Source organism: Saccoglossus kowalevskii, chromosome 22 (genome assembly GCF_978046115.1).
Source record: "Saccoglossus kowalevskii chromosome 22, keSacKowa6.1, whole genome shotgun sequence".
Taxonomy (NCBI): Eukaryota; Metazoa; Hemichordata; class Enteropneusta; family Harrimaniidae; genus Saccoglossus; species Saccoglossus kowalevskii.
In genome coordinates, this window is record NC_140662.1 from 3,064,470 (window position 1) to 3,091,131 (window position 26,662).

Below are 26,662 nucleotides of genomic sequence, written 5' to 3' on the forward strand. Positions count from 1 at the left end.
TAATATTTCATACAATTTATTAACAACCTTCATATTTGTGCAAAATTTACATCAAAATATAGACAAATAAGATACCATCACCGATATAAACAAACAAAAGCCTTGTTGCCAAGCAACAACAGACAATAATTGACGGATAAATATTTATATTCATTTAAAGCACATAGAAAAAATACACCAATAAACAAAGTACAAAGAACACCTTAAAAAAAATATTTGCATCATTTTATACAGACCAATCAGACAAAAGGTTGAAATATTATGTAAATTTAAATTATTAATTTGCATCCAATTAAAACACTCCGATCATATATTAATTAATTTACAAAAACAAATCGTGGTGGATGTAATACCACCCACTTAAACACTGCACCAGAGTTAACAATGATGTTAAACTATGAAGGGGTGATGACCTAATTGTACTTGAACAGTCCATAGCAGTTATACCAGTGTGCTGAACTGCTGCATGTTGTTATCATTATCTGATCTGGTCAACAGTTTCAGGATCTGGTCAACAGTTTCAGGATCTGGTCAACAGTTTCAGGAGCTGTTTCATCTGGCACAATGCAAGTATGTTTCCCCCACTCAGAGAGAATAAAAGTATTTATAACCATAGTTACCCGATAATAAAATTTCTTCAAGAAAATCACCTTGGAGGTGATGGCTGCTAAAGAACCATGGCATAAAAACACATAGCTATAAGTTGTTGCATGATAACTGGTTTAAACCAGTTTATGGAAATTAACAATCCCAGTTTCAGATCAGGCCATCTGAGAAGAAAACGGTGTAAATCAGGATTTTGTATTCAAGTTCTTGCTCTAAAAGTTATTCGAATCACAGTCACTGTACAGTGGTCAAGTCCCCATTATGACAATTAATGTCAAAATTTCACATCAATTTCTACACACCGCATGACATAGATCATTCCATTTTTCAACTTAAATTGAACCAAATTCTTGATTCTTTCAGCCTAAGACCAGATAAAAATATTTATAGTAATTGCCTCATCTGAAATAGTGCAACAACTTAAAAGGAAATTCAAAATAAATTCCACTTCAAGGTACGATTCCCTGTAGAGTTGATTAAACTTAATCATTTGTAAAATACCATATAAGGCAATTCGTATATTAAAATAGAACTCCATACTATGAAAGTCATTTGCATAATTTATCAAGGCACACCGCTATAAAAATTCAGCATTTGTGTTAAATATTGTATCGTGTGTACCATTTTTCCTCTATTACAAGTGTGCAATGAGTTTACAATATGCATCTATTGTCGGCATGCTTATAATAGAAGAAACATTGTACATGGTTTATCCTGAATGTGGCTAGGGATGCTCTTACAGGATGGAGAACCCTTAAGTTAGTGTAAAATATGGTCCAAAGTATTCCCTAATACTCAAGAGTTGATATGCATCGTCTTACACATGCATATTTACGATGCCATTCTAGAAGTAGTATATATGTTAATATATTCAAAATTCCATGGCATTATTTTCTCTCCTTGGAATTATGTGAAACTCCACAAAGTGAGGCATTCCCCACTAGTCTTCTACGAACGAACAACTCCCATAGAAAAGGTTACAAAAAACAATCTTGCACGATTTCAACAAGATATCACTAACTTGTACCAATATACATGTAGCATTACAAGACTTTTTTTTATCCACCCTTGATTTCAGTAATAAACAGGAGGTCAGGTAAACTACCACAACTCCTGTGAAAGCACCTTCAAGATGCTCCAATATATACCCACAAGTACCCTTAACTCTGTAAATGTAAACCATCATTCACCCAATGGCCAATCATTAAATAAGTAAAAAAAAATGTTCATATTTTCAATTCCTTCAAGAAAATCCTTGATTGGCTATGTTAGTACTTTGGGTATATCACACTTGGTCTAGTATAGACCATAATACAATTAATAATATTATAAAACCTGCATATTTCATAATAATGTACGTACATGAAATACAAAATACATACAGAAAAGTTTAGAGAAATGGAGGAAAAAAAATACTGGAAAATTGACATAAAATTAGTGTTCGGCAACACATGTATCAAATTAATGAGTGATATTGTCTACTACTAGAAAAAAAAACTGCTGTAATAAAGAATTACCGTTTTCAATTAATTGATATTAATTATGTTTGTCGGCAGACTGAAAAAGCAATAGCAAACTTGGTTGCTGTCACCTGTCAATCAATGAAAAATCTTGTACGATGTCAGATGACTATATGAACCAATCACAAAGCTTATAATTGTCAGCTGACTATTTCAACCAATGAAAAATATTGCATTGTCATATGACTATATGAACCAATCACAAAGCTTATAATTGTCAGCTGACTATTTAAACCAATGAAAAATATTGCATTATGTCATATGACTATATGAACCAATCACAAAGCTTATAATTGTCAGCTGACTATATAAACCAATGATAATTCTTGCATCTTATCAGATGATTACATAAACCAATCACAAATCATTGTTTCTGTTGACTGATGGAGGTAAAGCTCTAATAATACTGACAAACATAAAATTGTTATCTCCAAATATAGAAAAAAATCAGCCATAATTGTCTCAAGTAATTTGATGTGAGAAAACATTCCCAACTGCAATGGTAATAATCTAATGATAAATTTATGTTCTGAACAGGAAAACCTATCTTAACGATTAGCTGGATATACTATTATCTCTACAAACTATCTGTACCATACCAACTTTAATATTTCAGCTGGACTGTAGATTAAAGTATTTGAGTTGGCGACTTTGAGGTAGAACAATTAGAAATCTCACAAACTGTGGATATCCACTTCTGCCATTTGAAGTATATCCATGAATGCAATGCAACTTGCGTAGAAAAGCGAGGTCATTATCCTTTTGTGTTTCACTGAATTTTATATAGCCATGTAAAAATTGGTTGGTAAGGTTTTAACAGTCAGTTGAAATTTAAAAAGAAATGGAAGAAGAAATTATCTATTGAATTGTTAAGGGCCAGATATTTATTTCATTCAAGGGAGGGAGGGGGGGATAGGTGAAAGTTATTATACAAGGTAGATTAGGCTTTCTTTTCCCCCAAGAAATGAGTTGTTTGTTGCTTATTTGTTTACTCAAAGAAAGTTGACAGTTTTATCTGGATTGCCATGTATTAAAATTAACAAATATGAGACTATAAAATAATATTTCTGAATTTTTTAATAAATAACTGCAGGGAAAGTTATATGTAGAATGCTTTCATAATGCGAGACCTAATTTCGTTAATTGTTTGAGTTTCTGAAAATCACAACAGCAAAATTTATTTTTTGTGGCGATTAAAAGATAGGGATGCAGTTAGCGTTAACCGTTTGGTATGTAATGCAACAAACAACAACAAAGTACCAGACAATGATGAAAGGGATTAGATTGACTTACAATATTTGTTTGTTTCAATACTGAAGTTTCTCACCCAAAACCCAAATTGTAAAAATGCAAAAGTGATATTTTGAAAATGTAGCTGAAAGGTTTCTATGAATGCTATGATGGTACACATCACATGGAGATTTTTTTCAATCATTCTTTTGATAGAACAAAGAACATGTACCAAGTTCAACTGCCTGCGTTTTGGTTTTGCTGTGTACTGCTTGTGAACTGCTTTGACCAAGAGCAAACATTTTTGAGAGAGTCAGTTTGCGTAGCAGGTTTTATATGCCTCAGCGAAAACATTCCAGGCTATTTAGTCATAATTTCTAAGTTGTACAATGATTATTCATGTTTCAACTGAATCATTGTTGACATTTCCAATCAATTAACACAAACTGAGCACATGCCAAGCTGTAAGCTTATCCTCAACAAATTTCTTACAGTATTTGTAAAATAATGAAATTCAGCAATTCTATTGGTTTGAATAACCTCTGTAAGAAAAGAAATCACACTCTTCAACTTTCTGTTAGCAGTTTGAGGTCATAGCAATTATTTACTGTCTGAGCTGCCACATCTCAGTGCAAAAGTATTTACACAACTTTATACAATATAAGTGTTGGATTTTGGACCAAACAAATATATTAGATCACTCCTCCCCCTCCTACTAAATAATTTGTTTCTATTTAGTGAACAGCCTGTGTTAGTTACAAAAGGATGCCACTTTTTCCTTTTTTTCTGGCACATTATTGTGAAAGAAAAACAAAAACTGAAGCAAAAAATATTGTTAAATAATCAACAGTCTGTATAAAAAATTTGTATGGTACATTCCGTCAAACGTTTCAATATTGCATTAATAGATAAGGATTTCACTGTGCAGTTTTCTTTTTTTATCAGATTAATGTTAAGGAAGAAATTATAGAAAGTTATTCCAATAAACTGAATAAGTCATAGAAAAATCAACTCAATTACAAAGATAACCTGAATTAGAGATGATCACCTCGTGTCAGATGCGATGTGAACTCATACCTATCGTTACTACGGAAACCACATATATTGCATTGTAATGGATTGTGGAAACCATGGCAACCCATGTGTATCGTAAACATGACATGATCTAGAAAAATAATTTGGCAATGTTCACATTTATAAATGGGCGAACCTGATACAGGATCGATGCGACACCTTACGCACAACGATCGTGATGGAACTGATGAGCCAGGTTCGTCGTCATGATTCTGACATCTATTCTGCCACGGTGGATACTTTCGTTGCCGAGACGTAACATTCTCCTTTTCACTAGGACAGCTAATTTCTTCCAAAGAGTCGCTGACATTATCGCTCTGCTCAACGTTGTCTCTGATATGCGTTGTTTGTTGTTGGTGGTGCACGACCTGAAGGTGATCTTGTTGCTGATTGATGCTATAATCTATAGCATTATTATTCAAGTTATTTTCTTCAATTTGCGGTGACATCATTGGAGGAGTTGGTGAAGGGTTGTCAATTTCATGTCCATACATAGCCATCACATTGGTAAAGGCAATCTCTACACCCTAAGGAAATGAACGAAACTAGGTTCAGTAACAATATAGATTGATGGCGCTGTTTGTGACTGAAAGTGAGGTTCAGTAGCAATATAGATTGAGGGCGCTGTCTGTGACTGAAAGTGAGGTTCAGTAGCATGTAGATTGAGGGCACTGTTTATGATTGGCTGGTTCCCACCTCAAGTGTCATGGCGTACCAAGCCACAAGAGGCCGGTAACTAGTAACGAATCCGGCATTCCGATTGGTCCATCACTTTTTCGTTGCTTGTTTCCCTTGGTTACCTGACGTCAGCGCTTATGCTCATGGTCGTTCAGGGGTTTCCTTTTACTCTCGAAAGTTGGGCGAATAAAAAACTGTTTTTTTGTTTGTTATAAATTTTCACAGAAACAGCGAGGAATGTCAGAAACATCTCAAATATATGAATCTAAGCAGGCAGTATATATAAGCATGGCTTTATTGTAGTATTACAGACACATTTACGCAGAACGGAACTTGGAATGTTTTCAAATTACGTCACTCAGTCACGTGCCTTCTGGCTGGAAAACCGGCCCAAATGGAACAATATGGCGATTACTAGTTACCTGCGTCCTACCTGTCATTCGCAAAGGACGCCGCGAACCAGCGAATGTTTATGATTGAAAGTGAGGTTCAGTAGCGATATAGTTTGGGGGCACTGTTTATGATTGAAAGTGAGGCTCAGTAGCAATATAGATTGATGGCGCTATTGGTGACTGAACGATTTGACCAAATTTGTTGTTAGCAACTTAATATTCTGCCAATAATAAAATAAAATATTATAGCAAATTACCTGAGTAGGGGTACTTGCATTATTTGAATTAGTCGGAGTTGTATCGATGCTTATACCATTCTTAGGTGCTCCATTAGTTTGTTCACCATCTTCTTCTAACCGACTTAGTTTCATACCATCTGACAACAAATGCCAAAAAAATATTTTGTTTGCATGCTTTTAAAAACATTCTAGTTGATGCATAGTCCATGTTTGTGTTGAGCTGAGCTGAATTGATGTTTAAGAACTCAATTGGTTTAGAATGTCAATCAATGAAAGTTCATTGAATCAAAAAACAAATTTGCCTGCATATGAAATTGTACCAAATTTAAATAAAATTGAGTCAACTGAAAATAAAAATAGCTGGCATTTGGTTTAATTTCACAAAAATACAAATCTTGCATTTGTACCAGGACATACGAGTAGAAAACAAAATGGCAACCGGGTATCCAACAAATAACCAAATCACAAAACCAAAACAACAAAAAAGATCTTGACATACACCATGAATAATTAATTAGTACATAGCATAGTACAGGATCTTGACGTATAACATGAATAATTAATTAGTAAATTAGCGTAGTGCAGGATCTTGACGTATAACATGAATAATTAATTAGTAAATTAGCATACTGCAGGATCTTGACGTATAACATGAATAATTAATTAGTAAATTAGCACAGTGCAGGATCTTGACGTATAACATGAATAATTAATTAGTAAATTAGCATAGTGCAGGATCTTGACATGTAACATAAATAATTAATTAGTAAATTAGCATAGTGCAGGATCTTGACGTATAACATGAATAATTAATTAGTAAATTAGCATAGTGCAGGATCTTGACATATACCATGAATAATTAATTAGTGAATTAGCATACTGCAGGATCTTGACATGTAACATAAATAATTAATTAGTAAATTAGCATAGTGCAGGATCTTGACGTATAACATAAATAATTAATTAGTAAATTAGCATAGTGCAGGATCTTGACGTATAACATGAATAATTAATTAGTAAATTAGCATACTGCAGGATCTTGACATGTAACATAAATAATTACTTAGTAAATTAGCACAGTGCAGGATCTTGACGTATAACATGAATAATTAATTAGTAAATTAGCACAGTGCAGGATCTTGACATGTAACATAAATAATTAATTAGTAAATTAGCATAGTACAGGATCTTGACGTATAACATGAATAATTAATTAGTAAATTAGCATACTGCATGATCTTGACATGTAACATAAATAATTAGTGAATTAGCATAGTGCAGGATCTTGACGTATAACATGAATAATTAATTAGTAAATTAGCATAGTGCAGGATCTTGACATATACCATGAATAATTAATTAGTAAATTAGCATAGTGCAGGATCTTGACATGTAACATAAATAATTAATTAGTAAATTAGCATAGTGCAGGATCTTGACATATAACATGAATAATTAATTAGTAAATTAGCACAGTGCAGGATCTTGACGTATAACATAAATAATTAATTAGTAAATTAGCATAGTGCAGGATCTTGACGTATAACATGAATAATTAATTAGTAAATTAGCACAGTGCAGGATCTTGACATGTAACATGAATAATTAATTAGTAAATTAGCACAGTGCAGGATCTTGACGTATAACATAAATAATTAATTAGTAAATTAGCATAGTGCAGGATCTTGATGTATAACATGAATAATTAATTAGTAAATTAGCATACTGCAGGATCTTGACGTATAACATGAATAATTAATTAGTAAATTAGCATAGTGCAGGATCTTGACGTATAACATGAATAATTAATTAGTAAATTAGCATACTGCAGGATCTTGACATATAACATGAATAATTAATTAGTAAATTAGCATAGTGCAGGATCTTGACATGTAACATAAATAATTAATTAGTAAATTAGCACAGTGCAGGATCTTGACGTATAACATAAATAATTAGTTAGTAAATTAGCATAGTGCAGGATCTTGACGTATAACATGAATAATTAATTAGTAAATTAGCATAGTGCAGGATCTTGACATGTAACATCAATAATTAATTAGTAAATTAGCATATTAGATTTATATGACAATATCAATACAGAGAGTTACAGACATACAGACAGACAGACAGAAAATAGGACAATTCTACACACCAGGGTTTCTCATTGGAGTGCTGCTTTTCCTCTTTTTGTGCTCTTTGTCAAAGAGTGCCAGACCTTTATGATATGTCATACTACTGTGTCCACATTTCTTCATGTGTTCTCGAAGCGAGGCTTTTTGCTTATACCCAGTACTACACAATTCACAGACGTATCGTTTGTCCTCTGTATGTGTTACCATATGAGCCAGCAGTGCATCTCGTCGTCTTGCTTCATATGGGCATACGCTACATTTAAAAGGTTTTTCATTGGTGTGAGTTTTATAGTGACGAGTCAAGTTACCCTTCTGTGTGAAAGCAAATCCGCAAATATCGCAGATGTAAGGTCTATCTCCTGCAAATTTAACACAAAAAGGTTTTGGAACAAAATACAAGGTTAAATGAATCTAGGCTGTATTTACAATCATTTTCTGAAAGCAGTGAATGTTTTTATCGTGAATTTCTAAAACATTCAAATCCAGTTTTCATCAGCTAGAAAAGTCTTTTGGTAATGCTTTTTCTCAATCACAGACCATCAAAAAACTTCAAATTAAACATTTTTTGGAGCAATATATTGCAATTGACCAATGTCCGCTCACTGTGAGAATCGCATGTTATGCGTGAAATTGAACGTAAAAACAGAATAAACAAAGGTCATAGCGTCGTAGTGGCGTCAACATCGCGTGGGATTCGACAAACGTGAAAGTATTTTGGGGATATTTCCATCCTTAATAAATGTGCTGTACACATTTGATGATAGGCAATTTCGATGAAGTAAGGGTATTCGAAAGCAATATTCCTCTGTAAAAGATCGGCTGGGCGATGTGAGCTAGAAATAAAGAAATTAGAGTTCAAAATCAAATCGTTTGATTTTTGCGACAGACTTTCGATGCGCGTCTTTCATGCAACTCGCGAGATCTTGCATTTGAACGGAAAATCACCTATTACAAATATTACAATTAGTACAATGTACCATATCACTACAGTCTGGTGCAGAGCATAAAATTACAAAAAAAAATTAAAATTATAGCTATTTTTGAAAGTTTGAAATTGCATTTTTTTCTGAAAATTTAATATTTTTTTTAATTTTGTTCTCAAAATTCATTCATTTAGAATTTACAAAATAATTTTGTTGGTTTTGTTGACTTGAGAGTTTTCTAGGTTTATATCTAACTTAACAGTTTATGGGGGAGAGGACTTTTGCATACACCACCATTCACACAAATGTACTGACCTGTGTGACACCTCTGATGTTGACTCAACTGAGTTGCTGACACAGCACTATATTCGCACTGATCACAGCGAAAGTCACGGTGGATACTCTCTTTTTTACTTTCATTTTCTGAAATCTGCTCTTCTTTTACATATATTCCATCAGACGCTCTATCATCTGATGTATGAAAAAAAAACAGTTTTTGAATAACACTATTTTGTGCACAGAGACAACAATACTGAATACGAGAGTGAAACATTTAATTGTTTATGAATTTGGTCAAAACATTTCGTTTCATCTAAATTTCATTGAAATTACAAAAAGGAAAAAAAAAATCCTAGTAGTTAGCACAACACCCCATTAATTTATTATACCTTTGTATAACAAATCTAAAAAGAATATTTCCATTGATTTTTAGGTGGCGACAATAGCAACAAGGAGATTAGTTGAATGATTAGTGTAACAATCAAATGTAATGTCAAATGGATGTATTTAGAGGAAGGTTCAAATATATTTAGACAAGCCAATGAGAGTGTCACAGCAATCCTTTATATGACAAGCCATTGAGAGAGTCACAGCAATCCTTTATATGACAAGCCATTGAGTGTCACAGCAATCCTTTATATGACAAGCCATTGAGTGTCACAGCAATCCTTTATATGACAAGCCATTGAGAGTGTCACAGCAATCCTTTATATGACAAGCCATTGAGAGTGTCACAGCAATCCTTTATATGACAAGCCAATGAGAGTGTCACAGCAATCCTTTATATGACAAGCCATTGAGAGTGTCACAGCAATCCTTTATATGACAAGCCATTGAGAGTGTCACAGCAATCCTTTATATGACAAGCCATTGAGAGTGTCACAGCAATCCTTTATATGACAAGCCATTGAGAGTGTCACAGCAATCCTTTATATGACAAGCCATTGAGAGTGTCACAGCAATCCTTTATATGACAAGCCATTGAGAGTGTCACAGCAATCCTTTATATGACAAGCCATTGAGAGTGTCACAGCAATCCTTTATATGACAAGCCATTGAGTGTCACAGCAATCCTTTATATGACAAGTCATTGAGTGTCACAGCAATCCTTTATATGACAAGCCATTGAGTGTCACAGCAATCCTTTATATGACAAGTCATTGAGTGTCACAGCAATCCTTTATATGACAAGCCATTGAGAGTGTCACAGCAATCCTTTATATGACAAGCCATTGAGAGTGTCACAGCAATCCTTTATATGACAAGTCATTGAGTGTCACAGCAATCCTTTATATGACAAGCCATTGAGTGTCACAGCAATCCTTTATATGACAAGTCATTGAGTGTCACAGCAATCCTTTATATGACAAGCCATTGAGAGTGTCACAGCAATCCTTTATATGACAAGCCATTGAGAGTGTCACAGCAATCCTTTATATGACAAGCCATTGAGAGTGTCACAGCAATCCTTTATATGACAAGCCATTGAGAGTGTCACAGCAATCCTTTATATGACAAGCCATTGAGTGTCACAGCAATCCTTTATATGACAAGCCATTGAGAGTGTCACAGCAATCCTTTATATGACAAGCCATTGAGAGTGTCACAGCAATCCTTTATATGACAAGCCATTGAGAGTGTCACAGCAATCCTTTATATGACAAGCCATTGAGAGTGTCACAGCAATCCTTTATATGACAAGCCATTGAGAGTGTCACAGCAATCCTTTATATGACAAGCCATTGAGAGTGTCACAGCAATCCTTTATATGAGAGTGTCACAGCAATCCTTTATATGACAAGCCATTGAGAGTGTCACAGCAATCCTTTATATGACAAGCCATTGAGAGTGTCACAGCAATCCTTTATATGACAAATGAATTGTCAAAATTTATTTATTGTTGTACAGGTGCATATACCAGATCTACACTGTGAGTGCAAAACAACTTAACATGAGTTTATAATGATTCTTTTGGCAAAATATAGAACAAAATGGCTGCCACTCGGCCATACTAGATTGAATTGTAACACATGAATTTATATTTATGTCATAGAATTGTGCATATACAAAATATGAACAGTGTGAATTAGAGGTATAAGTGGAATAGTGATTTCATCAAACGATGGCTGCCAGTAAGCCATTTTGGATAGGGTCATAAGCAAAAATCAACTTGCATTTTTGGTAAACAATGAATTCACTGTCAGACGAATGATTGAGTTAATGGAATTCAATCCAACAGCCTTGTGTAATGATTCATTAAAAGTATTTCAAGGAACTAATATGAGATATGTACTTCTATTGGAAATGCACTTCTAATGGACAAAATACAATGCATGTTAATTCTTGAGATGGACCTCCAAGCATCCACCCCGAGAATACACAACCATCAGAAGTAAAGAAAGGGTAACTTTTGCAATACTCATTCACTCGCATAAACTGAGGCAGCCATCTTAAATTGTTACGATTGTATCAATCACCAGAATATATGTCTGGACCTGGGATTGTATTGGATATGTACAAACAGGCATCCCATTTGTACACAGAATGTTTTGCTCCAGTTCATTTCTTCGTCAGGACACACTAAAATACTAATACAATCTCATGTCTAGATTCTGGAATAAACATTCACTCATACAGTTGTACTTAGTTACAAAATCCCCTGACACATGTAACTTACCTGTATTACATTTCTGCTGTTGATTCAATTCATCATTATGTCTGTATTGATCAGAGCCAAGGACTTGGTGGTTCATATCTTTTTTACCGACTTCATTCTCTTGCACCTTCTCGTCTTTTACATGTATTCTACCAGGCATGCTGTCATGTGACATGGTTTACTACAACACACAAATAAAATACTGCGTCACAATATGATACTGTAAAATGTATGACTTCTATTAAAATGGTATAATACAACAGATGGAAATTGGTGAATTTTTGATTCTCAATTGTTAAAATGGAATGGATGCGGTTTCTAATAGGGATGCAGTTTCTAATATGAATGCAGGACCCTTCTACTACAGATTTGATGGTACTCTGAGTTTGGTAAATGAAATCGCCTTAATTAATTTGTGCATTTAAAAAATGGCTGCTATTGTGACACTATTATCTGCTAAACTTTTCTATTGTCTTAAACATAAGCAATAAATATTAGTAACATCGTTTAGAGATATGTGTGTCAGAACTTGCCACTTAGTGCAAGGCCATCTGTTGAGATTAGTTTTATCTAGACAACTAAAAATCCTATCGTGCAACAAAGTTTTGAATCTGGCTTCAAAACACACTTAATGCAACTAGCACACAAAGTATTTTCTCAATTGTACACAACAGTGGATATGCTGTCACACTTTACCCACAATCCTTTGCTAGAAAATCAAAATGGCGGACTACATAATACTGATGAAATGTTGAATATCTAGAGAATGACAAGTGATATGGCAAAATTGTAAATTGCATTCTCCTAAATTTGTGGAGCTCTTTCATCTGCTATCATTATGTTGTTTGCCATGAGTTCACCTTCAATGTTCGTTTGGATTTCAAAAATGTTATATAAATTTAAAAGGAAGTGACCCAAAATACACAGAAACTGAAAAACAGACATTCATCTCAAAATATAGGAAATGTTTCACTTTGAAATTTAGATTTTTTGAAAAGTACTGTAATTGTTAAATGTCAGTCAGAATGTCTTGCTCGTGATGAGACTTGATGAAAAAAACTCAATTACGAAAGAAATGTTTGATTCACTTTGATAGACAACTGTTCAAACAATTTCCGATCTGGATATCCTGCGAACATATCAATTGTTGCATTTGGTATACAATATTTGCTACAAGTGAGGAGATACCATATGGTATGATTCACATACAAGTACTACGGTATTCATGTACTATTTACGTACTATTCACAAACAATTTACATATGATTCATATTCTAATAGTCACATACTTATAATTCATACAATTTCAATTTTCATTGTTGCCAATGTAACAATATGTTTGTGTGTGTGAAAAAATATGAATCAAAATAATATTTTTTGGGAAAATCAAGGTTATATATAATTTCATTCAGATTTTGCGTATCACATATATTCATAGTTTAGGAAGTCCACCAAACCCCACCAAAACATGCATGAGAAATGCATGTCTGATTAAACAAGAGTCCCTTCGTTAGCGATTCTCATTTTACAAGCAATCTGAACAAATCTTAGATGAGCCCACTTAATCTACTGGTACCACCCAAAGCAATTGGACGAGCTGTTTTCAAGACTAAGTGGAAAATATCACTTTTTACCAAAAATTACTAAAATATCAAAATTAGAGAATGAAAGATATCAAGAAATGAACAAATTTAATATAGGTTCAACTCAGGTACTTATATACATGTATATGTTCAATATTAAAGCAACTGGACTTGCAGTTTTCAAATAGAAGTCGAAAATATCATTTTTTTTACCAGATATGACAAAAATATTCATCAAAATTAGAGAATTAAAGATATCTTCATGAAACGAACAAATCAAAGAAAGATCCACCAGAAATACTTATATGTACATGTATAGTATCATAGCAATCAGACTTGCTGTTTTCAACAAAACGTTGAAAACATAATTTTTTTTAACAAAAATACTATCAAAATTAGAGAATTAAAGATATCATCCGAAATGAACAAATCTGAGAGAGATCCACATATATGTTTAATATCTTGAGTAAATAGACTTGTTGTTTTCAACAAGTAGTGCGTCAAAAAGTTGACATGGACGCAGACAGACAAAATAATGGTAATATGATTAGCTCCGCTCGACGAAGTCAACAGTGGAGCTAAAACAAATTAGCCATATATACAAAAATATAGTCAAATTATCTCCGCCTTGTGCTAAAAGAACAAATGAAAATCTCACAAACCCTCTTCCATGCACAGGAATCAAGAAACTATCATATGCACTGTGAAATTTACCTTTCAAGAAACTATCATATGCACTGTGAAATTTACCTTTCAAGAAACTATCATATGCACTGTAAAATTTACCTTTCAAGAAGAAGTCAAAAATAGCATTTATACCAAAAATAGAGAACTGAAGATATCGTCATGAAATGAACAAATCTGACAGAGGCCTACCTACATAGCCATATACCAAGTATCAAAGTAATTGAGATGGTAGTTTTCAAGAAGAAGTTGAAAATGCAATTGTTGACGAATGGACTGAAAATCACCTACATGTATATGAACAGCATAGCTAATACAGCAATATGATGATCTCAGAGTGCATATTCAGACCATCAAATATTTCACATAATAGTCCCAAGACCCCAATACAGCTATAGGAATAACCCTAGAGTGCATATACAGACCATCAAATATTTCACATAATAGTCCCAAGACCCCAATACAGCTATAAGAATAACCCTAGAGTACATATTCAGACCATCAAATATTTCACATAATAGTCCCAAGACCCCAATACAGCTATAAGAATAACCCTAGAGTACATATTCACACCATCAAATATTTCACGTAATAGTTCCAAGACCCCAATACAGCTATAGGAATAACCCTAGAGTACATATTCACACCATCAAACATTTCACGTAATAGTTCCAAGACCCCAATACAGCTATAGGAATAACCCTAGAGTACATATTCAGACCATCAAATATTTCACATAATAGTTCCAAGACCCCAATACAGCTATAAGAATAACCCTAGAGTACATATTCACACCATCAAATATTTCACGTAATAGTTCCAAGACCCCAATACAGCTATAGGAATAACCCTAGAGTACATATTCAGACCATCAAATATTTCACATAATAGTTCCAAGACCCCAATACAGCTATAAGAATAACCCTAGAGTGCATATTCACACCATCAAATATTTCACATAATAGTTCCAAGACCCCAATACAGCTATAAGAATAACCCTAGAGTACATATTCACACCATCAAATATTTCACGTAATAGTTCCAAGACCCCAATACAGCTATAAGAATAACCCTAGAGTACATATTCACACCATCAAATATTTCACGTAATAGTTCCAAGACCCCAATACAGCTATAAGAATAACCCTAGAGTACATATTCACACCAACAAATATTTCACGTAATAGTTCCAAGACCCCAATACAGCTATAAGAATAACCCTAGAGTACATATTCACACCATCAAATATTTCACGTAATAGTTCCAAGACCCCAATACAGCTATAAGAATAACCCTAGAGTACATATTCACACCATCAAATATTTCACATAATAGTCCCAAGACCCCAATACAGCTATAAGAATAACCCTAAAGTACATATTCACACCATCAAATATTTCACATAATAGTCCCAAGACCCCAATACAGCTATAAGAATAACCCTAGAGTACATATTCAGACCATCAAATATTTCACGTAATAGTCCCAAGACCCCAATACAGCTATAAGAATAACCCTACAGTACATATTCACACCATCAAATATTTCACGTAATAGTCCCAAGACCCCAATACAGCTATAAGAATAACCCTAGAGTACATATTCAGACCATCAAATATTTCACATAATAGTCCCAAGACCCCAATACAGCTATAAGAATAACCCTAGAGTACATATTCACACCATCAAATATTTCATGTAATAGTTCCAAGACCCCAATACAGCTATAAGAATAACCCTAGAGTACATATTCACACCATCAAATATTTCACATAACTGGTTGCATCAGTTTTTATCATTTTAATGGTGTGCATGTTTTACCGGTAATACATAAAAGTACACTTTACAAAAATATACATGATATATTAATTATAGAATCCATTATACAACCTGGACAAAAGAAATTCTTATTTTTTCTTCATATAAAGATAATGTGTTACTTCATGCGGAAATTCTAGATTTAACAAGTCATTGTCAATGACACGTCCCCGTTCCGTTCATATTTGAGTGACATATACATTCAAAGCAGATCATGACCGAAATGCACCTGCATATGTACAACACATTGTACTAAATCTGAACAAAATCCATTCATGCATCACTGAGATCCGGTTCCGGAATTGTGAAAATACGTGATTTTGATGCATTTTCAGCCTTAAAATGGTCATCATTCAGCTATTGTTAAGCGGATTATGAAACAAATGGACATATCTATTTGTGACATGTCGTACCATGTGTGTGTGAAGTTTGAACTTGATCAATCCAGACATGTCTTGGATACGGATCCAGAACTGAATTCTTTAACAATATGACCGCCAGTCGGCCATTTCGAACTTGATCCGAAAAAAAAAAATGACGCGCATCAAGGTCCTAGTATGTTTAATGTATGTACCAAATTTGAACGAAATCCGTCCATGCATAACTGAGATCTGGGTCCGGAATGGTGAAAATGTGTGATTTCAATGCATTTTCGGCATTAAAGCGGCCGCCATTTGGCTATCGTTAATGAGATCATGAAACAAATGCACATACATATTTTTGACATGTTGTACCTTGTTTGTGTGAAGCTTGAACTTGATCAATCCAGACATGTCTCGGATACGGATCCAGAACTGAATTCTTTAAAACAAAATGGCCGCCAGTCCGCCATTTCGAACTTGATCCGGAAAAAAAAAATGACGTGCATCAAGGTCCTATTATGTTTAATGTAAGTACCAAATTTGAACGAAATCCGTCCATGCATAACTGAGATCCGGGTCCGGAATGGTGAAAATGTGCGATTTCAATGCATTTTCGGCCTTAAAGCGGCCGCCATTTGGCTATCGTTAATGAGATCATGAAACAAATGCACATACATATTTTTGACATGATGTACGTTGTGTGTGTGAAGTTTGAACTCGATCAATCCAAGCATGTCTCGAATACGGATCCAGAACTGAATTCTTTAAAACAAAATGGTCGCCAGTCGGCCATTTCGAACTTGATCTGAAAAAAGAAATGATGTGCATCAAGGTCCTATTATGTTTAATGTATGTAACAAATTTGAACGAAATCCGTCCATGTATAACTGAGATCCGGGTCCGGAATGGTGAAAATGTGAGATTTCAATGCATTTTCGGCCTTAAAGCGGCCGCCATTTGGCTATCGTTAATGAGATCATGAAACAAATGCACATACATATTTGTGACATGATGTACCTTGTGTGTGTGAAGTTTGAACTCAATCAATCCAAACATGTCTCAGATACGGATCCAGAACTGAATTCTTTCAAACAAAATGGCCGCCAGTCGGCCATTTCAAACCCGATCAAAAAAAAAAAAAAATGACGTGCATCAAGGTCCTATTATGTTTAATGTATGTACCAAATTTGAACAAAATCCGTCCATGCATAACTGAGATCCGGGTCCGGAATGGTGAAAATGTGCAATTTTGATGCATTTTCGGCCTTAAAATGGCCGCTATTCAGCTATCGTTAATCGGATCATGAAAGAAATGCATGTGCATATGTCCCATATAATGTGTGATGTATGAGTGAAGTTTGATTTTAATCGGTCCATGCATGTTCGAGATACAGGTGAGCACGCACGCACGCACGCACAGACGCACACAGGGCAAAACATAAGTCCCCGTTTTCGGACTACGTCCGAACGGGGACTGAAAAAAGGGATTGTCACTAAGTGACACTTGCCCATTAATGCTGTATGTTGACACTATCTTCAGGTCCTAGCTATTATCTGAAGTCTCATGTTGACTATGCACCGCATTGTTTACTTACTTAATACTTATTTATCAGTGTAAAATTCAACCGAGAAAAAGTCATAATAGTAACAAAAAGATAAAAGTCAGTTGCCAGTGTCAAGAAAGCTTACAGAATCAAAACAGTCTGTCAGTCATCGCCGTTCATACCACCAATATTTTACACATTGAAATTGAGAATCACAATTGCATAGAAATGAACAATACAGCTTTTCGGACCATCAATCGAATCATCAGTCTTCATGATTGATTTAATTGATATTTCCATTCATTTGGTTAGTTGTCTGAGACTGAATGTTGTCATGTTCGAGAGTGTATTTTTACGTAAGGCGACGTCAACATTATCGATTACATCCCATCCCAGTAAATATGCGTTGAAAAAGAAGTTCATTTTGCGTTAGTGCCATTGTCAAATTTCGGAGAGTAGAGGATTTTTTATACTGGAGACGTTCAAGTACGGAGTTGTTCAATTGGCATGATATCAAAATCCTTTATTTGAATAGGACATGTTCTATATATTCACCAAAATAACAACGTTGCTATGTTTCTAGGCATACAACGAACTTGAAACAAAAGAAATTGTCCTTGGAAAGCAAGTCTTATGGCCCTTGTATTTCGAGTGAAAATACCAACGAAGTTTCCTGGTGAACAGATATTAATGCTGTACTACACTCTGATGTGGGAATAGGTGACAAAGGTCAAAATAAATTTGAGGGAATCCGAAAACGTAACTTACTGCACGTGAATTTCACGAAAAAGTTTTTAACGTTCTGGCTATCTCTGTGTAACTGCAGGCTTTGAAACAAAATTGAGGGACTCTAAAAACGCAATGTATGGCAAGACAAAAGCGCAGTGTAATGCAAGTAATGTAATATCACGACGAATGTTATGAATGCTCGCCCATTCTTCCATGTTTATTTCCATTTGTTTATGCTATGAGAAAGAACAGATCTTGAACGTACTTTAGTGCAAATACATTTTTTGATTGCCTAGATTGCAAACACAATTCAATGCAAGTGAATTTCCTCCACTAAGGTTTAAACATGTATAAGTGTTGTTGTGGCGACACGACAATTTCCGGTATGTTACATGAATTTGAACCAAAATGTTATTGGCAAGACTCAAATACGACAGTGACTGCCAATGAAACATTATTGATGGCAAATTGAGTCGTGGCGTAAAATGGCAGAATATACCATTGTTGACTCTTGAGGGGAATGGAAATCAGTCGATTTGAGGGTGTCACAATAGGTGAGGGAGCAAATCCTTTTAATGCTACGAAAAAGTGAAGATCTTTAACCTACTTTTTGGACTTTAGTACAACATCATTTTTGTTTGATTACCTAACGTTTTTAGGTTCATGTGCTGTAAGTTACAGAGCACATACCTAAGCGGCAAGCTTGGTGCTGTATTTTCTGTGAAATCTATATTGGTGCTTATTGGTAATATTAAATTTGTTAAGGAAGATAATTGTTTGTGGAGAGTTTTTTCAATGATTTTACTGATAATGAGTAAGATTGAAATGAGTCTGTTTCTATTGCCTACAATCAAAATTTATCAATTTTTTGTTGTTGCAAATATGTAACTAAAATTGACTTCGACGGTCAAAGGGTTAAGTTGGCTTTTGGAAATTGAATGACTGAACTGAATATGCAAGGCAAATTGATTAATTTTGTTATTTTATGACTGTCTGTTTCAGAAACTTATTATCAAATTATAATTGTATAGAGCTTTTCAGTTTACATAATCTTGCTATCAATTCATTACAGAGAAAATAATATGCAGATAACCTTGAAATGGAACACAGAAATAGATATTTGTGCAGATCAATTACATGTGCATGGCTGTACTCAGAGGAATCAGTTATGCAGTAAGAACAGCACAGCTTGCAATTATGTAATTGACAAGCAAGGTCAAATAATTAGCTGTCATTAATGATATTATTTTTTTAAGAATCCTATTGTTTACTGATGGGAGTGTTATTTTATAAAAGTTAAAACATTGTTCACATATCAATAATCATATAAACACATAAAACAAATTTATTTCTGCTGCTTTCAATTTGGCAGTAAGATATTGTAACTTTTTCACCACCAGTTCCCTCTTTTCATCACAAATTTACAAAATAGTTCCATTTATAGTCTGCACTTTTCTTTAGAAATTTGGAACAAAAATATCCAAATTGACTCAAATTTTGTCTGTTGGCTCCAAAATTTGAGTTCCTTTCCAAAAATATTGAAGAATATAAGAATAAATGCAGAAAATTTGGGCAAGAAAGTGAAAAGGTTGAGGGCAATTTAAAAAAACGAAATTTGTGACGTCAGTGATTAATAATGAATGTTCACTGCTACATAAATTAAACATGTGACTTGCCAAGGAAACAATAAAATTTGATCGGCACTCAATCAAACAGTCATATTTTCCCGTTTACAACTACATCACCAGCATTCCAGCATTCAAGGATGTCACATTTTCAACACTGCCATTTATTTACATTTGATGCAGATGTGCATTATAGCGTGCAACATAAATACAATAACATCAAGTACAGACTACAATATAACAAGCAGGATAAAAAATAAGATTATATGATCCCCAATACTGCCCATGTGCATACTTCGCAGTATCCTCATAGTATTAGTACTATGATAATTAAATAACAAACATTAAGAGTGAATTTGGTATTTGAAATACTTTCAAAGCTTTCAAAATATTAGTGTAAGTCTAGGCTAACAATGCTCTCAGATAAACAAACTACACCACTGCAGGAAAATGCAATTTACAGTATTTTTTGTATCACTTTTCATTTTCTAGATATCCAACTTCTTATCAGTATATAGTATGTATCATGTAGTCTACCATCTTGGATTCTCTGACAAAGAATTATGGCTAAAAATATGACATATCATCTGTTGCAAAAAAATGAAAAACAAGCCACGCATGGCACAGTCCCTGTCAGTTATCAAATTTTAAATATATAGTTTTGTTTATATATGTCAGGAATATGATTATGAATGTTAAACGTTAAAATGATTGACATTTGCAACTGATCGTCAAACAAGTACTTGTCCATATTGAGAGATATTGCTCTGGAACAGCATTAATTAAAACAAAATCAGCCATTTTGAATACATGTATACATCTATAACATGATGTATAACGAATATATAAAATTTAAACATAATAAGTCAAAGCATGTCAGAGATATGTCTCTAGAAGCCCAGTATTTAAAACAAAATGGCCAGTCAGTCATTTTGAATCCGATCTAAAAAATAAAATGATGTGCATCAGGAACCCGTCATCTAATGTATGTTATAAGTTTGAAAAAAATCCATCCATAAATGCCAGAATGCTTGATATTTGATGATTTTTTTAGCACAAAAATGGCCACCATTCGACCATTTTGAATAGGATCGTCAAACCAATATATCTAAATATCTATGACATGATGTTACGAATATTAGAAATGTGAACATAATAAGTCAAAGAAAGTCAGAGACCTCAACTTCAACATAGTTGTCTAATAGCAGCAAACATATATACATTGAAATGACCTTGACCTGAAGTTCAATATTTTTTTAAAAACATTGGCCCAGGTTGTTCAGAAGCCAACACAATGTGTACTGAAAAATACCATGGAAACATTGGCCCAGATAGTTAACTACCCAACACGATGTGTACTGATAAAGACTACCTTCCAACTGTTACAGTTGTCTAAAAGCAAAATACTGTAAAACATGTTGAAAAAACGACATGCAAATTTAGCGAATTGTGGTAAAATGACGTAATAGCAAAATGTTGATTTAGCGAATTTCTCCTGTCATTGTTGATTTCCTGTTTTCACAATACTTGTCTGTCGCGCGTCAAAACAAACGCGCAGTTATCACCTCCATAAAAACAAAGAAAAACTGTTCGCAATGATAAAAAAATGATTCAACAGGGATTTGAAAAAGCAGGTATCGTTGCTGCGTTATATCCAGAACATTGGTCTTATATAGTGGGACTCAAAAATTACAAGGTACTATTAATATACGTAACAATATATCAGTATCACTTCATTTATTTATTTTTATTGAAATAATGACCACAATGAATACGTTTATTTCTTTGTGTTAATTTAATTTTCAATAAAGTGTATCTATCATGTCAGTATGTTGTTTTTCTGTATTGTTTACAAAGTGTGTGTGGAGAAAAAAGACATTGTTTGGCGGCCATTTTGAATTTATAATAAAGTCATTAGCGACATCTTGAATTAGCGAAACAGTTCACTCGCTAAATTCGCTAAAAAGACATGTTTTACAGTATATTATTAACATTGAAAATAACCTTGACCTGAAATTCAACATTTTTTAAAAATATTGGCCATGGTAGTTGAGAACCTAACAATACACTTGTCTATTACAGTCCATGTATTATACATAGCCCATATATAACGTATGGGCAGGTGGGAAAAATAGAAAAAACAAGCCATGCATGGCACAGTCCCCGTTTGTTATTGAATTTAAGATATATAGCTTCGTTTATAGTAATAAGCTGGAATATAAACATGTCAGGAATATGATTATGATGATTTTTTAACATTAAATTATTGACATTTGTATCTGATCGCCAAACAAGTATTGAGAGATATTGCTCTGGAACAGCATTAATTAATACATGTATAATGAATATATAAAATTTGAACATAATCAGTCAAAGCAAGTCCAAATGGCCACCAGTCAGCCATTTTGAATCTTATCTGAAAACAAAATGATGTGTTTGAACAAAATCCATCTGTAAAAAGCCGAGAAATGCTTGATTTTGATGATTTTTTAGCACAAAAATAGCCACCATTCGGCCATTTTTAATAAGATCGTTGAACCAATATATCTGTATATTTATGACATGATGTATAATGAATATTTAAAATTTGAACATAATCAGTCACAGCAAGTCAGAGATATGGCACGAGAACCACATTTATTGAAACAAAATGGCCACCAGTTGGCCATTTTTAATCTTATCTGAAAACAAAATGATGTGCATCAAGGTCCTATAATGTCCAACCTATATACCAAGTTTGAACAAAATCCATCTGTGAACAGCCGAGACGCACGAATGGAAGCAAGGGCGCACGGACAGAGGTCAAAACATAAGTCCCCGTTTTTGGACTGCATCCGAACAGGGAACTAAATATTCACAAAACAATTCATAACTTTCACAAAAATAGAGATACTTTTACCAAATGAACAAATTTGAAAGATGACCAGCCTATGTGTCTACATTATAAATTTCAAAGCAATGCGCCAGGCGGTTTCATAGAAGAAGTCAAAAATGCAAAAATAGCCACTTGCATATGGTATCATGAAAATAATAAGTTTGTGTGTAATCCATAACAACAACATTCATGCCACAGGTTTACATGTGATGTCATGAAATGAGAAAATCTGACAGATGTTAGTCCCAGGTAGGTGTGGTATAAATAGCAAGCCAATCCAGCTGACGGTTTTGGAGAAAAAGTCAACGTATGACAGACGGGCAATGACAGGTGTGGTCAACCCAAGAGGTCCACTTGGTCATCTTTGATGACAGCAGAGCTAATAAAAAATACCATGCATACCCGCAATTGACTACTGACAGTGTGAATATGTAAATAATCCCCAACAAACATTTAATATCAAACAAGCTCTACATCTCCCTGAGGCACATAAAGTTGTATATATTTATTTAAAAATCATTTAAATTTTGAGTCACTTGGCAAAAAAATCATATCGGAAGGTTATAATGATCAGAACAAAACATGCTTCCATGTTTATCAACACAAATATTATTTCTTTCACTACAATAAATCTTGTCATGCACTGATGTTTGAATACTGCTTTAGTGTGTGCTAAACCCAACTAACCTAGGAAGTACGTAATATTCAGTTTCTCAGATGCAGTGATAGTATAAGTAAACTTGTCGTCACATAAATTCAGAAGGAAAAGTATTAACGACTGACTTGACTACAACCTTACTTGACTTTGCACCAAGGGTACTAAGCTCAAAGTCTAGCAACCCTATAAAATACTAGTATAAACAAACTAGCAATTTGGGGATACTACTGTCTTTGAGGGAAATAGAAAAATGTTTTATGAAACAAGTATTTTGATTTTCGCAACAGATACACACATTTTATCACAATATTATTTACCACCAGAATGTAGCCACCAGATGATTGTGTATTGTTTTTTCTTTATCTGCATTTGTGTAATTTAAACATGTACTATGCTAAGATTGCAGAACTGTTACTGTCGAAATTTCAGTTTGGGTTGGAAGGAAATCTATAAATCTTTCAGTGCATAAGGTGTTATGCATGACTTCAGAGGGTCATACATTCTGGTACTTTCAGAGGTACAAATGTTAAAAACATTTCTATTCAATAAAAATATTTCAGAGGCTAAAATCTGAGATGCTATTTTCTGAATTCTTTGAAACATATTTTAGCAACAGTTTCGACACTGTGTGTCTCGCCTGACTTTTTTTTATTGCAAGAGCAAATTCTCTTACCCATGTTCGGACTACAGAACAGGGATGTGCAATAATTAAACACAATATCCTGGTGTTATCTTAACCAAGGTTCCCTTAAAGTTGCATCCATAAAAATCTCACCCAGTTACATTGACCTCATCACTAAGTCTGTGGCACACTCCCCGAGGTTAATCACTTTTTTTATGTTCAGCACAAAGTAGATTTTGAACTCTGAGAAAACCTATTATGTTATGCAATGCAGTCAGAAAGTCATATCATATCATTGTTATTAGTATCAATCATGAAACTAAAATCCACAAAAAGAACAACACCAATAAGAGGATTAAAAAAACTCTGTTTCAGTCATATTAATCTTGTTTGTTTTGTGGTTTGAGGTTTCATGGCCATGTCAAAACAAAATACAGCATTACATTATTTTTTGCAATTTAAAATTGGCATGAACTACTATATAGAATCAGTACAGCTAATCCAGGCAAGAACACAGACAAGTGAAGTTGTTATGTGCAAGCTTAATATTATTTAGACCAAACAGAACAATTTAAATCGCCATATATATCACTTGTTTCATTGGCACCGATTTCATCGGGCATTTCCTGGAATCTTGCGTCACTACACAATATCATCGAGGAACCGAAAATAACATAACAAATTTGTTATAGCAATTTATAAAAACATTATGTTCCGATAAAATTTATGTAGCGCCACGTAAAAGACACAGTCCGATTACATCTAGAAGATTGCACTACACCGATACATTCCACAGGTACATAGTCTGCATCGACTGGAACTATTATGGTTCCGCCCTCATTTGACCTCTCTGAGTCCAACGCCGAGATAAATCCCAATGTTGACATTTAGAACTCGACTCACATGCTTCAAACTTTTGCATCTATGTTCACCATACTATGGTCCACTAAACTGTATACTGCATAAATAAACCAGCAGTGTATTTTGCATGTGTCTTCGCGTTAACACCGATAATCGATAACACCCAACTGACCTCGGGAATATTTATTGCGGAACGAAAGTTTGCTATCCCGGCGCTACACGATATTGAACAACCAAAACAACTGGAAAAGTACTGTTTTCGTTAATATTTTTATACGATCAGATGCTTACCGTGAGGAATCTAGCCAATATTCAGGATAAATAACGACATTTTCTTCGCAATGAACGCCCAAACGGTCACGACACTCAACAGGAAGTTACAGATCTACCTGTATGTCGCCATATTGGAGCTTGGAGTGAAAGGTCAAAGTTTAACCAGGATAAAAGGACAGATTGGATCACGTGGTACATTCGGTCATACATTTTTCTAGGTTGTACGCAACAACCACACTTTACCGTTGATGTTAACTGGCAAATCGGACCGAATACTTGTTCTTGTTAGCCAAGAGTGACTATAAAAGTAATCATCACAATTCTTAGGGGCACACCGTCAATTCTGTCGGGGTGGACCGATATGCTAAAACAACAAAATAAAAAAAAAATGGAATTTATTGATATTGAAATAATTATGGGTTTGATGATAATAATTATTATCAAGTTTTCAAGATAACAATAATTCAAACTACTAGTATCTCCCAACGAAATACAACGTAACATATCAGAACAACTACGATTCTGAGCATTTGCCGGAATCGTGGCATCTTTTTTTTTTGAATAATCTATAATTTTATTTTTGTCAATATTAATTGTGTTTTGTGAGTCTGCTATTTTGTTTCATATCGTATGACTTAGTCCACTATAAATTATTATTAAACATTTGTATAAGCATTGATTTGATGTTTACTATTAAACCTCAATATGCAAACATGTGGAACAAACTAACACATAGAATGTGTTAAAAATATCTTATGTTTGCTAAAATAATATAAATTAAAGCAGGTTTGTCGTCACCTGCGCACGCGTGGGAATTGTAACTAGTAACAACACACGCTAAGAACGCAAAGGCTCATGGGTAGACGCTTGTTTGTGAACAATGACACTGGCACGCTATAGCAACATGACGTATAAGTAGGTGACGACTCCCCCGCTTTAATATAATAATAAATGTATTGCATCTTTAGAAATATAGTTTCCATCGTAATGTCAGCAATGTTAAAAGTAGATATCATGACCTCTGACCTTTCCACACATTTCATTTTGAGAGTACTGTAGGTTTAGACAAATATATCTACAATGTAACTGATCTTCACAAACAACATTTCTTATTGCATAATTGTTTTCATCTTCCGATTGGCTACAAAATGGCTACACGAGTGAAGTACTAGTATATGTTTTTTTAAATCACCACGGATCAAGCTGTTTAAAAATGTGCTTTTATGTCTATATCTATGTGACACGTGACACGCTCACATATAGAATATTACTTTTTCTGTAAACGAATAAATTACA

At 34.0% G+C, this 26,662-nt stretch overlaps 1 protein-coding gene across 1 annotated transcript; it reads right to left on the reverse strand.

Annotated features, from left to right (window-relative positions):
• LOC102809338 (uncharacterized) lies at positions 1-25,562 on the reverse strand. The gene is made up of 6 exons (XM_085495706.1): positions 25,385-25,562; positions 11,754-11,913; positions 9,113-9,268; positions 7,895-8,233; positions 5,758-5,876; positions 1-4,957 (listed from the first exon to the last, which is right to left on the reverse strand). The coding sequence occupies exons 2-6, from the start codon at positions 11,905-11,907 to the stop codon at positions 4,391-4,393; spliced, it is 1,335 nt and encodes a 444-aa protein (XP_085351832.1). The 5' UTR covers positions 11,908-11,913; positions 25,385-25,562; the 3' UTR covers positions 1-4,390.
• Between the last annotated feature and the right edge of the window lie 1,100 nt (positions 25,563-26,662).

Bases quoted from the DNA above. Each gene is read 5' to 3' on its own strand.
- LOC102809338 (XM_085495706.1), bottom strand. From the start codon at position 11,907: ATGTCACATGACAGCATGCCTGGTAGAATACATGTAAAAGACGAGAAG. The intron at 8,234-9,112 runs GTCAGTACATTT...TTAAATTTGCAG, and splicing joins ACATCAGAGGTGTCACACAG to GAGATAGACCTTACATCTGC. The intron at 5,877-7,894 runs GTGTGTAGAATT...ATTTGTTGTCAG, and splicing joins CACTCCAATGAGAAACCCTG to ATGGTATGAAACTAAGTCGG.